Below are 17,280 nucleotides of genomic sequence, written 5' to 3'. Positions count from 1 at the left end.
TGACGAGTGATAGGTAAAGTGACATGGTCAAAGATTGATTGTCATCTTACACAGGTCATCGGGGATCAGACACTAAATAGATGGGAGGATAGAAGCGCACCACAGTCAGAGGCTGTCATTTTAAAAATCAGAGCAGTCATTGTATTTTGTGAGCATGTAACACGTGTTCCAATTGCAATTTAAAAACAATGATATCCCATTTTACAGAGGATGTACACCCCTTCACCAATGGGAGAAACAGACTGTGGGTCCTCCCAAGGGTGTCAATAATATTAGCATGTACTCTGAATGACACCACGACTGTAGGTTAATGCCACGATGTAACTTCTCAATCCGCATCAGCCAATCATGGCTCTGCCTGGTGTCCCCCCCCCACGGGTCATTGTGGTGTAGACCACCGGAACCTCCATTTTAAAATGAATTCCTCTTTTGTACTGGGAAGCATCAAGCTTTATGCTTACCAAAAACCACCCAATTTGACACCACATTGTGTAATAAAGTTTATTTACAGGTTGTAGAACAAGGAAGTATATGTACTTATGTACACTTGTGAAATTGTGAAGGACTACAGCACATACAAAAAGACATACAGGGAACAAGAACATTTAAAAGTTGAAAGTGCTTTGGTTCTCAGGAATTTGGAAGGCGTAGCCGTCAGTGGTGATTTCTGGAGCAACAGACTCGTCCTCCTCGTCCTGAAAGCAAGACAGATGGTGTCAACCAGAATAGTTTTAAAATTGGCAGAGTTTCACTCAAAAGAGCTGTTCTCTACCAATAACACCTGAAGCTTGGGGAATAAAACCCAGCCCATGGTCAATGTCTCCTTTTGATAACAATCAGCCGCGTCGCCCATGAATGGACCTGAAAGACGTGAGACAAGCTAAAGAGGACATAAGTGTATTTGGACGTAGTCATTGCTTGGTGAAGGTCTCACCTCGCCAGAGAAGTACTTCTCGATGAGGTTGAGAGAGGCCTTGTAGACCATCTCGTTCTCGTGAGACTGCAGCGCCTCAATCTTATCCAGGCCGCCACACTCCTCGATCATCTCGCACAGCTTCTCCACCTCGCCGATTTTCTCTCCTGCCTAAAACGTTTAGTATGGGTTTTTACACACACGCGAATCCACAGTACCAATTTCTAAGTTGAAAATCAACGCTAAAACATAAATGTCTCAACAACCGGGCTATAGAAGTTACTTGGAGTGGTAGCTCCCATGCATAAATCGCAGAGATTCATATTTGCCGATCAATCAAAACCCACAGATCAGCACGGTCCAGCTGTCTCTAGGAACCACTCGGCAAACTGTCAGTGTTATAGGGTGCTCATTAACCATAATGTGTTACTGGTAGAATTCTGGGTTGTAAGAGGGACATCTTGACCTTCATAAATATTGTGTCATCACTTAAGCTCTACCCATTGGTTTTTCTAACAGACCAGAGATGAACTTACCAGGAAGATGTTGGTTATGGCGTCCAGAATGACCAGGATGGTCTTGCTGTCCTTGGCAGAGAGCAGGTTGAGCAGGGGCTCCAGCACATTGGCCTGTACCAAATAGATCACCTGATCCACTGTCCCCCCGCTGGTGTAGTTGGTGATGGCCCACACCGCCTCCTTCTGCGTCTTGTAGTCTCCCTGGTTGAAGAAAGGCAAATGAGGCAAGGCCATAGAGCTAGCTAGGGGACTCATCTTTGTGCCATTGTCATCGATGACAACAATGGCACAATCAACATCATTGAGGCCATATCAATTTTGGAGCAGTCAATTTCCTTCATGATTGGCTGATCTCTCCTGATGTCCCAGTTGGACATGACTCCAACAAGTTAACCAGGAGAGATCAGCCAGTGAGGTCCCAACAGTTGAGTACATTCATATGGCAATGCCCATGCTAACAACATTTTGGCCACTAGAGGCCTCTATCAATCTCTATGGGTAGGGATCACTTCATATGCAAAGACTCATTCACGGGTTGCATTTCTGCTGTTGGCACCCTCAGACAAGGAGTGCAGATGTTTGTGGAGCAGCACAACAGAAACAAGGCATAAGATCAGTAGGCACGAAACTGAGCAAAACAGTCGAACGGTGGAGGTCAAATCTGGGGCTGCATGAAGCAATCGTCTAGGCGCAGGTCCTAAAGAGACAAATTAATCTAGTCGATCAGCCCTCGATGCATACTAGCCCCTGAATGTTTTGCCCCCTAATGAAGAACCCTTGTCGTACCTTTTTGAGGATATCCACCAGCAATGGAACGAGGCCGGCGTTGAGGACTTCCTGGATCTGGGTGTCCTTGCCAGCCGTGACGTTGGACAGGGTCCAGGCCGCCTCTTTTTGGATGTTGGACTTGTGGTGGCGGAGCAGTGCGGGGAACATTGTCAGAGCGCCTGAGTTCAGCACACACTGCGTCTGCTCATCTGTGCCAGTCACGATGTTGCCCAGCGACCGCAGAGAGGGAGTCTGGGAAAAGGGGAAATGTAAAATAATTGTAAAAAAAACAAGGGGGGGGGTGTCAGGATTTGGATGCAAGCTACACAGTTGACTCATGTCTGTGACCACAGGCTTTCCTCACTAACTTGGAATGTCTCAACAACCGGGCTAAGGAAGTTACTTGGAGTGGAAGCTCCCATGAATAAATTGCAGATAATTGTTAATTAAATTGTTAATATTAGCCCGTCAATCAAAACCCACAGATCAGCCGTCTCTAGGAACCACAAGGCAGACAACTGTACAGGTGCAATCAAAAATGTGAAGCCTAGTAACCGTGGAAAAGGGACATACCACAATGGTGAGCTCCCCAGAGCCGAGCAGCTGGACGAGGCGGGGTACCAGGCCGGCCTGCACCACCACTTCGATGCGCTCGTTAGGACCGTCCGTCAGGTAGGACACGGCCCAGCAGGTGTCGGCCAGCACCTCCTTGTCGTCGTGGTGGAGCAGGCGCACCAGCGTGGGCAGCAACAGCTGCACGGCCGACAATGGCGGGGCAGGGTTCTTGTTCCGACAGAGGTTAGACAGGGTCCATGTCACGTTCCTAAGGTAACCAGACTGGAAGGAGCAGGCAGATGTTGTTAGAGATCAATATGCCACACCGTTACCAGCTATACCTAGATTTATTGGAGGCATCAAATTGAGGTAATGAGCAAAGGTGAAGATGAGAAAGCTAAAGCAGTCAACTTTATTATAGCGCAACATCATAAATCAACCACACCTATTTTACAAATTCCACAACAACCCAGAGCTTTTAATCATTATATGTAAACTTACAGAAAACACAGACAGGTCAGGGGCGGCCAGCAGAGTCAGGAGGGGCTCGATGGCACCGTGTTTGATAACCAAGTCCCTGTAGGTGGAGCCATCACCTAAGGAGGAATCGGGCCATTTCAAATACATGGTCACAGAAGACTGTTGACCTGGCATACAACCAGAGTAAGGAGGCTTATTGCAAAAGGTATATTGAAGTAACATATGTTCAAGTAGTAGTATTTTCAAAAGAGAAACACTGATATAAATTGATATTGTTACCTGCCTGGTAGCAATATCAATCTTTATCAGCATTTCTGGTGTAACATGAAGTTTCACACTAAAGTTGCGCCGGCCTAAAGATGTTCGAAAGACACAGGGTTTGACAGGAACAGTTATTCCAACAAACACGGGAAAAGCTTTCAGATCACTGTTCCTGTACTATCAATGACAATGGCAACAGTCATGCCATAGTCACTTTCGATACAGGTGAAAGTGTACCCTCTCATACCAGCGATGTTGCCCAGGGCCCAGACGGCCTGCTCGCTGATGTGGGGGTGCGGGGACATCACCAGGCTGATGAAGGCAGAGATGGCTCCTCCGTCCACCACTGCAGTGGTTTGGTCCGAGTTGCCAGAGGCGATGTTGGTCAGGGCCCAGGCCGCCTCGAACTGTATGGGAGGACACTCAGCCAGGCCCAGGAAGCGGACAAAGTTTGAGATGAGCCCGGCGTCGATGATGCGATCAATGGGAGGGTGCCTCTCTCTGGACAGCAGCTTCCTGTGGTGGAAGAAGGCCAGATCGAAAGTCTTGGTTAGGGGGCGGACAAGGCCTACAGTCAGAACGGAAACAGTGATTACCCAACACCGGTTTCCAATGGAAAGCTTAGTGACTTACCTGGCTGCCTGGGTAGCCTGCACCTGATGATCTAGGCTTTGGCTATTTACACCAGCCACAATCTCCTCAACCGTCCAGTGCTGTGCAGGCTATGGAAACATGGCAGGATTACACATTAATTACATGACCTGGCACGCCATCTGTGGAGCGTCTGCATGCATGTCAATGGAAAAAGTGACAGAACATAGGCACTAGCTAACAGGCCTCTGATCGAGTACAGGACAGAAAGGCACCAAATCAATCTATTGGGAAGAGGGACATCTTTGGCTGTCTCACCCTTTGTTGATGGCCTGTACAAAGTCATAATCCAAAACTTGCCATTGCCCGTTTTAGTTTCAAATAAGGATACAAAATATTACCTGTGCATTTTGGTCCTTCTCTTGGAGTGGAGATGTAGGCTCATCTGGGCAGATACTGACGTTCCTTCTTTTGAGAAGCTGGTCATCTTTCTTTGCCTTTCGAAGTTCGACATTGACCTCGACTCTTCTGCGCCTCAATTCCTGCAGATGAACAGTCAAGTAAGCATGGTTCTAGACAAATGGCAATACTGTAAACTAGGTGTTAATGATTGACTAGTCAATCAAGAGATAGGCATCAATGGCGATATCAACTTACATTGGTATCTTTTCCCTTGTTTTTGAATTGGGTGATACGATCGGCGTCGTTCGCAGTTGTCGACATTGTTTTCGTTGCTTATTGAACAAGGCGATGACTTCACTGTAGTGTTGATCACTAAGGTAATGGGGGGAAATTTAAATGTTAGCTCTGTGCCTGTTTTAAATAAAATAACCAACGTTCTCCTAGCGAGCAAGACAGTTCCGCTTTCCTGCTGCCCGGCGAACTATAATCTGACGTAGACCACCATGTGGCCGGTTGAAACCGCTTAATTGTAACATTTAGTCATAACCAGTACACCAGAAAACCAGTCATAATTTAACACTATATCAACGCATATCATTTATATCGAATGCACCCAGTAACTATAATATTTTAACCATTAAAATAAACCAGAACTAACAAAAGCATAAGGGACCGAACTCACCTTGTTCTTGTTCTTACTGGCAATGACGTCAAACGTGAGACCGATTTTAAATTTCCGGCTTTCTCGATCTGTGATTGGCCCATTCGAGTCAAAGCACCTCTTCATTGGCCCCTTTTTGAAAAAGTCGGAAAGAGTCACTGATGGTGATGCGCTGTTATCGCGAGACGATTCTACAGTTTTTCACAAAGTGTGACTAAATTTGCCTGCGACATTTCGCAGAGCACAGTAGTTTGGTTAAACCTGGTAGCAAATATGTTCATCATGAAATAAAATATACACATTCTATGGAACTTTTCATGCATTTGGCGTCATGTTTTCAATGTTATAAATTGTGCCTGTGCTTACTCGGAACGTGATGACCCAGTGGCCTAATGGATAAGGCATCAGCCTCCGGAGCTGGGGATTGTGGGTTCGAGTCCCATCTGGGTCGTATTTAGTTTCCGTTTTACGTGAAATGACATAGAAAATAATAGATATTTGATAATAGCTACATTGATAATATAACCGGATGAATGCACTCCGACAACAATTTGTCTCATATAAATGTGATTGCATTTGCAAACGTCACAACTAGGCTATGGAGCCTTGACCCACGAAAATGTACCATACAAATCAATCACATACATAGCAATAAGGTTTAATCACGACTTTAATACAAATGTTTGAATTTTGCAATACCACGAGCATCCAAGCGTCGCCTCACGGTTTGTAACATTGTGTCCAAAAGGGGGCAGTGGTTCTACGCGTATGACTTTTACCGGTATAGGCTACACATTCACAGTGGCAAACAGAATTGTATTTATTTATTTAACCTAGGCAAGTCAGTTAATTAAGAACAAATTCTTATTTACAATGACGGCCTACCAAAAGGCCTCCTGTGGAGACGGGGGCCTGGGATTAAAAATACAAAATAAATACAATATAAATATAGGACAAAACACATCACAACAAGAGAGACAACATAGCACTACATAAAGAGAGACATAGCAAGGCAGCAACATATGACAACACCGCATGGTAGCAACACAACATGATAGCAGCACAAAACATGGTACAAACATTATTGGGCACAGACAACAGCACAAAGGGCAAGAAGGTAGAGACAACAATACATCACGCAAAGCAGGCACAACTGTCAGTAAGAGTGTCCATAATTGAGTCTTTGAATGAAGAGATTGCGATAAAGTTGTCCAGTTTGAGTGTCTGTTGCAGCTCGTTCCAGTCGCTAGCTGCAGCAGAGTGCAGTGATGTGTCCTATAAGGAGAATTGGTGGCACATCTGATGGCCGAATGGTAAAGAACATCTAGCCGCTCGAGAGCACTCTTACCTGCCGATCTATAAATTACGTCTGCGTAATCTAGCATGGGTAGGATGGTCATCTAAATCAGAGTTAGTTTGACAGCTGGGGTGAAAGAGGAGCGATTATGATAGAGGAAACCAAGTCTAGATGTAACTTTAGCCTGCAGCTTTGATATGTGCTGAGAGAAGGACAGTGCACCGTCTGTCCATACTCCCAAGTACTTGTATGAGGTGACTACTTCAAGCTCTAAACCCTCAGCGGTAGTAATCACACCTGTGGGGAGAGGGGCATTCTCCTTACCAAACCACATGACCTTTGTTTTGGAGGTGTTCAGAACAAGGTTAAGGGCAGGGAAAGCTTGTTGCGGACCTGCTCTCATTTTTGGCAGAGAGGAAGATGCGAAGCGAGAGGGATAATTGGGCCCAAAATCTGTCTTCTCCAGCAGGTGGCGTTGTTTTTCACTCACCAAGCGAGGAGTTTTTGTATGGAGATCAATGAGCGTATCGAATTCGGTTACAAAAAATGTAATGTCCTTATTTGCTACGTGTGGATTATTTGATCGAATATACGTTTCGTAATGATTGCGTTGTTACGAGTGTACTGATATAAGTAGGACACGTGACATCCCGGCAACTTTGAGAAAAAAACACTTTATATCGGAGTTGTGCATGGTCGTCACTAGTTACTCCAGCCACAACGTCATAACACGGCAATTATTACAATGTCTCACAATGTCTAACCATAACAACACTGCTAACCTTATGCCTAACTCTAATCTTAAATTAAGACCAAAAAGCTCATTTTTGTTTTCATTAATATTTACTATAGACATATTTTGACTTTGGGGCTGAAGTAACTAGTGGAAACGTTCACAAGCGAATCTGTCCCACCTGATCTTGCCGCCTCCTGACTGCCTCCCATTTTTGAAGACATTTATTTTCACTGTTAGAGCGGGTCTAGAGTATCTGGTCAATATAGTGGATAATCTGTGTTGAGGACCAAAGCCAGGCCACTGGTACTTTTCAGATGTAATTTACATAACAATTGCTAACCGTGAATTTTAACACCATGTTACTTTTTTTTAAATGACTGGTCAAATGCAACAGCCTATCACAATCCGTAATCACTAATAATCATTATCATCAGTAATCAGTAATTAGTGGAATTAAAGGCTAAAATCTGGGCCACGTTTTTTTTTTTTGTAAATGCCTCCACACACAGTAGCCTACTAAAGACCGAAGGGCGTTTCATGCATAGAATTGGGAATTTAATAGGACCTCTATGGCTTCATGAATGAAGTGTCTCTGATGTCACTCTATTTACCTCGGAGTGACACGCCTCCCATTCCAGGCTCGAGGCATATAAACCTCAGGAATTCAGAGACACTCCAGCAGACTTCGAAGTTGGTCCAGTAGTACTTTTCAGGATGACAGTGATTATTCTACTCCTGCTGGTACTTGCGTTTAGTTTTTCTGAAGCGGAGGACAATGGTAAGTCGGGTAACAATTCTTGCTGCTTTCCAACTATGTCTTATTACATTTACATGTTACATTTTAAGGAGAAGAATGGTGACAGTATTATTGTAGATCAGAAGATCCATTAGGAAATAGCAAGTTTTAAAACTAATATACTTTGAAACTTTTTTTGTATCTATTGTGAATGTGATAACATGGTGATTTATAAAGCATTTTCTCAGAGGTGCAATAAAGAAATAGATATATTTGCTTATCAAATCGACATTTTATTTATTTATCACATGCGCCGAATACATCTTTAGTAATAGACATGACTACATGCTTGCTTACGAACCTTTCCCAAATGATGCAGTTTACAAATAATAATAATAACAAATATTAACACGAGGAATAAAATACACAAGAATGGAGCTATATACAGTGAGTACCAGTAACCTACCAGATCAATGTGCAGAGAGAGGTACGAGGTATTTGAGGTAGATACAGTCTGCACATGAAGTCAAGGTGAAGTGACTAGGCATCCGGATAGATAATTAGAGTAAAATAAGGAAAAGAATAGCAGCAGCAAATTATGAGTGTAAAAGTGTCTGTGAGTGTATGTTAGGGTTTTGTGTGGGAGTGACAGTGTAGTGTGTGTGTTTGTGTGTATATAACATCTAGCGAGTGTGCATAGGGTCAGTCAGTGCAGGTAGTTTGGGTACCCTTAATTTACCTTTTAACAGTCTGGCTATTTAGCAGTCTTATGGCGTAGGGCAGAAGCTGTCTCGGGGCCTGTTGGTCTGAGAGCTAATGCTCCGGTACCGTTTGCCGGACGGTAGCATAATGAACAGTCTATGGCTTGAGTGGTTGGAGTCTTTGGCAATTTTTCGCGCCTTCCTTTGACACAGCTTGATATGAGTTTCTGGATGGCAGGACTTTATGTATATTTATGTTTGGAATTAAAGTACATTTTATGATTGATATTTAAAGTCTCTTACACGAATATAAACCTATAATTAAATCTCTGACATATCTAATTAAATATTTGTATATGCTACTTTGCAACAATATAATAATCTGAAATGTGCATATCATAAAACTGGAGTTCACAAAAAGGGTGACATTCTCCTAATCTGACAACTATCGGTGTCAGGCAGTTACAGCTAGTTCGAATTACAAAGCATACTGCCACTAGACATTTACGTAATTTAGCACACGCTCTAATCCAGAGTGATTTACCGGAGCAGTTAGGGTTAAGTGCCTTACTCAAGGGCACATCAACAGATTTTTCACATAGTAGGCTCGAGGATTCGAATCAGTGATCTTTCAATTACTGGACCAACGCTCTTAACTGCTACCTCCTGTCAATCTGCCACCCCATAATGTCGATGTTGATCATTGAGTCTACAATGATTTGATCCTGTGAATGTTTTACTTTACTTTTGGGTGTTTGGCTTGTGTGCTGACAGTAAAACTATACAGACATACTTATAACATCTGGATGAAAATGGCTTTATAAATGACAATGTAATATCAATATATTAGATTATATAGTGACACAAAGAAAACACAATTGAATAGAATATGTGCAGTGCACTTTGCATGCTTTAGTTAAGTGCCCACACTCTTTTTATTTATTTGATGTTACCAGGTTAGTCTTATTGAGATGAAATATCTATTCTACAAGAGACCTGGCCAAATATCACCACACATTTACAGCATAATAAAACACAGAGCATTACAGTTTGAAAAACAGCAATTTAAAGATTGAGCAGGCAAGATACTTAGGGGAGGTGTGGTGCATCCTGGGGTCAGAATATTGACAGCCCCCACTTCATTGTTCACCATAGTTTTTACCCTTGCTTTAAACACATTCAAGGAGACAAGCTCTTGTAATTTCATGCCCTTTTGTAGTTTCTTCTAAGTGGACGGGGCAGAGAACTGGAATTATTATTTTTTTTTACCCAGCTCTGACAGTTAAAAAAATATTGATAGTCTCAAGCTATTGCTTATATTAAGAAGCAGTCAACTGTACTCAGAACCTTATATGATGGTGGTATGATATAGGGGCCATTGATATGATACAGTTATAATATACTGCTGGGTGTAACTGTCCTTGCCTGCTTTATCCAGAGCTGTTCTCCGTGATAAGCACCCCCCCTGAAAAGGGCCAGAGTGTTTTACCCGACCCTGGCCAGAACCAGAGCACAAGGCTTGGGGCCAAAGACCCCTCTCTCACCATCAACGAGCCCCTGGAAAAGAGCAGCAAAGCTGGGGACCCCAAGTACGCCCTCCACCCCCTTCCCTCTGGGGTCTGGCCCAAGCACAGTGACCCTCGCTCCGGCCCCCACAACAAGAGCAAGAAGGGCCCTAAAAATGACCGCCTGATCGAGCACAACAGCGAGAAGAACCGCGGTGAGGCCAGTCTAGCACTTCCCAAAACGCCACTTACCGCTGCTACCAACCGCACACAAAAAGTAAACGTGGACCCTTACCGAGACCCCCACACTTACTTCAACAACCCCCCACAGATTGACCCGGACAGTCACCCCAACTCCAGACCCAGGGGCCACCCCCAAATTCACCCAGCCACCTCCCCTCGCAGGGACCCCCCAACCAGAAAGCTGGACCCGGAGGAGAATCGCCCTGGAGGGAAGTCCAGTCTGTACCAGTCTGGCGGCGCCAACCGGAATAACAGCCGCTCATCTGTGCTCCTCAACCGTCGCTCCTCCAGCCTGCTCTACCACTTCGACATCCTGAAACGAGGTACGGAAAGTGACACTGCACCCCCACACTATGTATGGTACAAAGGGAGTCGTGACAGTGAGACTGCTGCGATTTCGGGATAGTTAGCTAATTACCTCTCCAGCCTCAAGTTGCTGCCTACATCTGGATTGAATATGTCCCTTTGTGTGAAGTCTTGGGGGGGTGAGAGGTCATGATAGCAATGCTAAATATGCCTAAGTGAGATCAGTTAGGATGCAGTAATTAAGGGGTGAGACCCGAGCGGGGAGGATGGGGGAACGTGGAGCCCCCTCCTGTGGAATGCGATGCCTGGGTTCTGTAATGACAACCCTGGTCCTTCGAATGACACTGGAATGAAGTCTGGCTCCACACAAAGCAGGCAAGGCACGGTCGGTCACTCGCTCTCCTTCTTCTCATCTCCGTCTCTCTCTTCCTTTCTCTTTGTCTCCCTGTCTCGCAGAGTCTGACTTCACTCACGAGGCCGTCTGCATGAGTGAGTGCAGGAAGGAGAAGGAGGAGAGAGACCACTACTGCTACAGTGAATTTGGTGAGTGTGTGTGTGTGTGAACGATGGTTAGACTATTGTATGAGAGTGAGATGGATGGCCTGGCCACCATCTTCCAGGGATCTCTCCATAAAGACTGTAAGTGAAGTGGAGGGATGGGAAAATGGGACAAAATAAGGGCATGACACAATGTCTGGTGTAGTCTATTTGCAACCTGCCAATCATGCTGTAGTTTAGACTGGATTGACAGACATTCCCTTTGGTCATGTAGAGTCTTCTCACCATGCTGCAGGGTGAAGTTGCCCCAAAACGCTGATCTTGGGTCAATTTTGCTGATCCTAGATCTGTACCTATGAGTGCTCTCTGCTGCTATCCACTTTAGAGTTAAAAAACAATGACCTTTAATTTGACCATTTACCTTTGACATTTCAGCCGTCAATGGGATCGTTCATGACATAGACATGGTGCGTAAGGGGATTAGACTCATCACACTGATGGTGAGCAGCGATGGCTTCTACAAGATGAGCCGCCTCTACGTCACTCCAGACAGCTTCTTTCTCAAAGTGCGTCTCCTAGTCCTGGACACCTACAAATGTAGCAAGCCTTGTCCTGACATCAAACTAGGTAAGTGTCAACTTAAGGAACCAATAAACGCATCCCAAATAGCACCCTATCCCCTAAATCAAGGCTCTCCAACCCTGTTCCTGGAGAGCTTCCCTCCAACCCAGTGGTAATTGGGGCGGCAGGTAGGATAGTGGTTAGATCGTAGGGGATGTAACCAAAAGGTTGCAGAATCTCCAAGGTAAAAATCTGTCGTTCTTCCCCTGAACAGGGGCAGAGCGACAGTAGGCTGTCATTGGTAGGCCATCATTGTAAATAAGAATTTGTCCTTAACTGACTTGCATAGTTAAATAAAGGTTACATAACTAACCTGATTCAGTTCATCAACCAGCTAATTATTAGAATCAGGTGCGCTAGATTAGGGCTGGAGTGAAAACCTACAGGATGGTAGCTCTCCAGGAGCAGGGTTGGAGTGTGAACCTACAGGATGGTAGCTCTCCAGGAGCAGGGTTGGAGTGAGAACCTAGCTCTCCAGGAGCAGGGTTGGAGGTAGCTCTCCAGGAGCAGGGTTGGAGTGAAAACCTACAGGACGGTAGCTCTCCAACAGGGTTGGAGTGAGAACCTACAGGACATGGTAGCTCTCCAGGAGCAGGGTTGGAGTGAGAACCTACAGGACGGTAGCTCTCCAGGAGCAGGGTTGGAGTGAGAACCTACAGGACGGTAGCTCTCCAGGAGCAGGGTTGGAGCTCTCCAGGAGAGGGTTGGAGAACCAACAGGATGGCTCTCCAGGAGCAGGGTTGGAGTGAAAACCAACAGGATGGTAGCTCTCCTGCCCTATATGGTGCAGTAGTAGACCATATAGGGCAAGAGTATTCAAATCCCGTCCTGGTTGTCTGAAGTACTGCTGGTTTTCTATGTGATCATTAATAGCACACAACTGGTGTCTCAGGTCTAAATCAGTCCCTGATTAGAGGAGAACAATGACAAAAAAGCAGTGGAACTGGCTTTGCGGTCAAGTTTTGAATTTGAGGGATATAAGGTTCCACCATGGCTATGTTCCGATATCAACACGAGCATATTACTTCTAATCGATTCCCAATACATTTCTCCATGCTATGTGTTATGCTAGTATATTCAATGGTACTGAACTCATGTCTACCAGTTGAGCAGAGAGACCAAATACTGCTAATAAATTCACTGACACCTTCTCTTACCCCAATGCTATTCTATAGGTAGCCGGTACATTGTAATGGGCCAGATCTACCACCGGAGGCGCCACCTTCCCAATGACCTTCTGGCCCTGCTGGGGGGCAAACTGAAGCCAGGCGACGGCCTCCTGCGCAGCAACAACTACGTCAAGCGCTTCAACAAGAGGAGACACCAGAAAGCCCTGGAGGCTACCCGCTCCAAGTGTAGGTGAAACCAAAACACACTATCGCCCCCTGCAGCGGTGGGAAAGACATTGCAGCCGTCAACATGAAGTGACTGTGACCTATAACCCTACAACATTTCAGCCGAGATGTAGATGGACGAGGCCAAGGTGTTGTTGTTTTTTTACTGCATGGACCTCCTGCACTTGTTTGTCATAATCCAGGTTGAGTGGTAATGTTTTTGCTTGTCTGTCTGTACAGTCTATGCCTTGTAGCTTTGCGTCCTCTTCGATAGAAGACACAAGTGGAGTCTATATCAAAGGTTCTCATCTTCAAACCTCTGCTTGAAGTGTTGCCCCATCAGATTTCCTCACACTGTTGCTCTCTGTTATTGTGCATGAGCATTTAGTTGGATAGAGGGCACACTTAACAAAGGTAAAAGATGAGCTCTCTAGTATATCTCTTTGTTCATAAGTCTTCTATACTCATTTATTAAGATGTCGTAGTACTTCAAATGATCATTTTTTTCATGTCTGGTACATGAATCGGTCAGATCAGTGCCTCCCTCTTATTGGTTTCTTTTACGATTTCAATATTCTGCCAGCGAACCCAGAGTTCTGTTTCAATGGAATAATTTAGGTAGGGGACATTTTCATTGGCTAATTCGATGTAACACAACTTTTCATCAGAATGTTTTGGTTGTCCTGTGTCCACATTTGAAGATGTTGTCCGAGCATGTGAAAGAAGCCCATAATTGCCCTGAGGGATGAAGACTGCCAACTCCAGCTCCACTATTCATGCGAACACACACATCTCTCCAATTGGCTTGTTCCAGGTTATCCCAATCATCCATGGGAAAGACTTATCTGTTCAGATCTAGTTGCACACGGGTGCTTCTCCAATGGCAAGAGTCCAATTACATTTCGCCTTTCGAACTTGGTAGGAAACTTTAAAGGATTTCCTATTAACTGAATGTACAATATCAGCAATCTCCTATTTATGCCTGTAAGAAAAGCGGTCGCATCTTCACACTGTTTTGTTCCTGTCATTTGATTGCAGGAAATGCACTTTTACTGTATGTGAAAGAGAAGAGGGGGGTGGGATGTAAGACTGGAAAAGCAGCATCAACAACAACAAACCCCAGAGGAGGGATAAGTTGAGAAAAGAAACAAAACTTAACCTAGTTTTCTAATGTTAAAGAAGTTTACACGTTGAAACATCCGACGGCGAAGACAGACTTCATAAGGGAACCTGGTGGTATTAGTGGGTGTTTTTGTAAATCTAATCACGGGAATCTGATTCCCCCCCCCCCAGGGCACCTGGACACACGGATTCAGAAAAGTGCGGCTCTCCTTGCCGGCTCTCTTTGGAGATGGTGAGGTGAAAGCTAATGCCACCTCTGACCCTTATTTGCTCATACACACACACACAGACACCCACAACCACAACCGATCCGGACAAAGTTCAAAGGAGACATTTGAGAGTGGCCAAGGGAAGGAGAGATGGAGAGAGGGAGGAGGGAAGGAGGAAGAGGGAAGGCAAAAAAGAAAGAAGAGAAAGGTTGTAGTGCCTTCAGAAAGTATTCACACCCCTTGACCTTTTCCTCATTTTGTTGTGTTACAAAGTGGGATTAAAATGGATTTATTTGTAGTTTTTGGTCAACGATCAACACAAAATACTCTAATGTGGAAGAAAAATGTGAATATTTATTACAAAGTTATGAAAAATAATATATATCTTGATTAGGTAAGTATTCACTGCCCCATAGACAATACATGTTAGAAACACATTTGGAAGAGGTTACAGCTGTGAGTCTGTAGGTGAGTCTAAGAGCTTTGCACACCTGGATTGTACAATATTTGCACATTATTCTTGGTAACATTCTTCAAGCTCTGTCAAGTTGGTTGTTGATCATTGTTAGAAAGCCATTTTCAAGTCTTGCCATAAATTTTCAAGCCGATTTAAGTCAAAACTGTAACTAGGCCCTTCAGGAATATTCAATGTTGTCTTGCTAGGCAACTCCCAGTGTATATCTGGCCTTGTGTTTTAGGTTATTGTCCCTTTTGAATGGTGAATATGTCTCCCAGTGTCGGTTGGAAAGTAGACTGTACCAGGTTTTCCTCTAGGATTTTGCCTGTGCTTAGCTGTAGTCTGTTTATTTTTGTCCTAAAAAACTCCTGAGTCCTAGCTGATGACAAACAAACCCATAAAATGATGCCGCCACCACCATGCTTGAAAATATGTGTTGCTTTGGATTTGCCCCAAACATTCAGGACAAAAAAGTTGTTGATCCATCCTCAGTTTTCTCATATCACAACAATTAAACTCTGTAACTGTTTTAAAGTCACCATTGGCCTCATGGTGAAATCCCTGAGCAGTTTTCTTCCTCTCTTGCAACTGAGTTTGGAAGGACACCTGCATCTTTGTAGTGATTGGGTGTATTGGTGCATCATCCAAAACCTAATGAATAACTTCACCATGCTCAAAGGGATATTCAGCATCTGCTTTATTTTGTATTATTTTTTACACATCTACCAATCGGTGGCCTTCTTTGAGAGACATTGGAAAACCTCCCTGGTTTTTGTGGTTGAATCCATGCTTGAAATTCACTACTCAATTGAGGTTCCTTACAGATAATTGTATGTGCGGGGTACAGAGGTTGGGTAGTCATTCAAAAAGAATGTTAACCACTATTATTGAACACTGAATGAGTCCATGCAATTTATGTGATTTGTAAAACACATTTTTACTCCTGAACTTATTTATGCTTGTCATAACAAAGGGGTTGAATACTTATTGACTCAAGACATTTCATCTTTTCATTTTTTATGAATTAAAAAAAAAAGTTCTACAAACAAAATTACACTTTTACATTATGGGGTATTGTGTGTAGATCAGTGACACAAAATCTTAATTTAATCCATTTTAAATTCAGGCTGTAACACAGCAAAATGTGGAAAAAGTCAAGGGATGTGAATATTTTCTGAAGGCACTGTATGTACATACATCAAGAAAGAGAGAGACCCTGGGAGAGAAAGAGAGATCCTGGGCTCTCCATTCCTGAGGGAAAACTTTGAATGGATGATAAGATAGACATCCAGACCACAGACCTTTGGTCTGGCATGTCATCTTTGACTATGATCATACTTAAAATGAGAGAAAAGCCAAAGGTTTGCACTGCGCATATCTCATCTCATACTACATGGAACTAATAAAGATGTATTTGTTTTTTTACTCATTGGGTGTCGGTGTGGTCTGTGGGTCTTATTCATGTGTTATCGGTGGGGGCTAACACTCAGCCGAAGCCTTGCAAACACACATTCTTGAATGGCACCACAGAATTACATATATAATCACTTTTGGATTCATTCCTGACCAAGATGGCCGCCATAATGAACGCATTCTGGAATTATGAGGGTCTATGACATCAGCCTCTCCAGTGAATTATAGGATCTCTATGTATGGTGCACACAGATTTGAACTGGAGTGTATAGTTAAAAATACTGTTTCAATCCTGATGATAACCCCTGGCGATAAAGTGCCCAAAAACAGGGTCATAATTGGGGTGTAATAGGGGCCCGGGAATGATTTTCGAACCAAGCCGTTCCCATGCTTTGAAGTCCATCTGGGAACAGAGCTGGAGAGAACAGATGCAGTCGGGCAGGAAACGGGAGCTCGCTCGCATCTCGGCTACCATCACAGTGGGACAACATTCCTTATGGAGAGGAATAGGGATAGTGGGTTGGGATGGGGGAAGAGGTGGGAATTTGTCCTAGTTCCTTCCTGTGTGACAGAGAGAGAGAGAGAGAGAGTTCCAGCCCCCAAGCCACAGTGAGAGGAATTGATGGGACTTGTGGTCATCTGTAGTCCATTTGGTGTCCATGCAAAGCTCTGGATTCAGTTAGGGGTTTGGAGTGAAGGGGGAGCGTGAAGGAGAGAGAGGGAGGGGTGTGTGTGTCTTCGGTGAGAGGGGAAGGTTAAAGGAAAACTCTCTTGGTATTTGTTTCATTAGTCCATTGTTGATATAGTCCCAAAAGGTTTTTCATGTCAGCAATAAAGTTTAAGATATGTAACTGAAAATACAGAAATGTGGCCCGTATGATGCATTTTGCATCACATGATAAAAAACGCAGAATCATATGACGCAAAATGCATGATACGGGACTATATCAACA

At 44.1% G+C, this 17,280-nt stretch overlaps 2 protein-coding genes and 3 non-coding genes across 5 annotated transcripts; 2 read left to right on the top strand and 3 right to left on the bottom strand.

Annotated features, from left to right (window-relative positions):
• Positions 1-487: 487 nt before the first annotated feature.
• On the bottom strand, positions 488-5,227 carry LOC135539364 (importin subunit alpha-1-like). Its single transcript, XM_064965197.1, has 11 exons — positions 5,171-5,227; positions 4,744-4,860; positions 4,488-4,628; positions 4,129-4,217; positions 3,743-4,011; positions 3,256-3,350; positions 2,773-3,036; positions 2,218-2,451; positions 1,450-1,632; positions 935-1,084; positions 488-695 (listed from the first exon to the last, which is right to left on the bottom strand). Exons 2-11 carry the CDS (start codon positions 4,807-4,809, stop codon positions 606-608), a joined length of 1,581 nt encoding a protein of 526 aa, XP_064821269.1. The 5' UTR covers positions 4,810-4,860; positions 5,171-5,227; the 3' UTR covers positions 488-605.
• On the bottom strand, positions 1,165-1,299 carry LOC135540560 (small nucleolar RNA SNORA84). Its single transcript, XR_010455849.1, has one exon. It is a non-coding gene; the product is annotated as a small nucleolar RNA SNORA84 (small nucleolar RNA).
• On the bottom strand, positions 3,595-3,722 carry LOC135540526 (small nucleolar RNA SNORA71). Its single transcript, XR_010455818.1, has one exon. It is a non-coding gene; the product is annotated as a small nucleolar RNA SNORA71 (small nucleolar RNA).
• A 300-nt stretch (positions 5,228-5,527) lies between the features above and the next one.
• trnar-ccg (transfer RNA arginine (anticodon CCG)) lies at positions 5,528-5,600 on the top strand. Its single transcript has one exon. It is a non-coding gene; the product is annotated as a tRNA-Arg (tRNA).
• Positions 5,601-7,877: 2,277 nt separating this feature from the next.
• On the top strand, positions 7,878-16,291 carry LOC135526553 (UPF0450 protein C17orf58 homolog). The gene is made up of 5 exons (XM_064955042.1): positions 7,878-7,960; positions 10,058-10,690; positions 11,130-11,216; positions 11,607-11,798; positions 12,968-16,291. Exons 1-5 carry the CDS (start codon positions 7,897-7,899, stop codon positions 13,153-13,155), a joined length of 1,164 nt encoding a protein of 387 aa, XP_064811114.1. The 5' UTR covers positions 7,878-7,896; the 3' UTR covers positions 13,156-16,291.
• The last annotated feature ends 989 nt before the right edge of the window (positions 16,292-17,280 follow it).

Source organism: Oncorhynchus masou, chromosome 5, assembly GCF_036934945.1.
Source record: "Oncorhynchus masou masou isolate Uvic2021 chromosome 5, UVic_Omas_1.1, whole genome shotgun sequence".
NCBI classification, from domain to species: Eukaryota; Metazoa; Chordata; class Actinopteri; order Salmoniformes; family Salmonidae; genus Oncorhynchus; species Oncorhynchus masou.
The sequence above is the reverse complement of the archived record's forward strand: the minus strand, read 5'-3'. Positions and strand labels throughout refer to the sequence as shown.

Excerpts from the sequence above, each read along its gene's own strand:
- LOC135539364 (XM_064965197.1), bottom strand. The coding sequence starts at position 4,809 with ATGTCGACAACTGCGAACGACGCCGATCGTATCACCCAATTCAAAAAC. Across the intron at positions 2,452-2,772 it reads CTGGGGAGCTCACCATTGTG|ACTCCCTCTCTGCGGTCGCT; the intron begins GTATGTCCCTTT and ends CCCTTTTCCCAG. Across the intron at positions 1,633-2,217 it reads TGGTGGATATCCTCAAAAAG|GGAGACTACAAGACGCAGAA; the intron begins GTACGACAAGGG and ends TTCTTCAACCAG.
- LOC135526553 (XM_064955042.1), top strand. The coding sequence starts at position 7,897 with ATGACAGTGATTATTCTACTCCTGCTGGTACTTGCGTTTAGTTTTTCT. Across the intron at positions 11,217-11,606 it reads CTACTGCTACAGTGAATTTG|CCGTCAATGGGATCGTTCAT; the intron begins GTGAGTGTGTGT and ends TTGACATTTCAG. Across the intron at positions 11,799-12,967 it reads TTGTCCTGACATCAAACTAG|GTAGCCGGTACATTGTAATG; the intron begins GTAAGTGTCAAC and ends GCTATTCTATAG.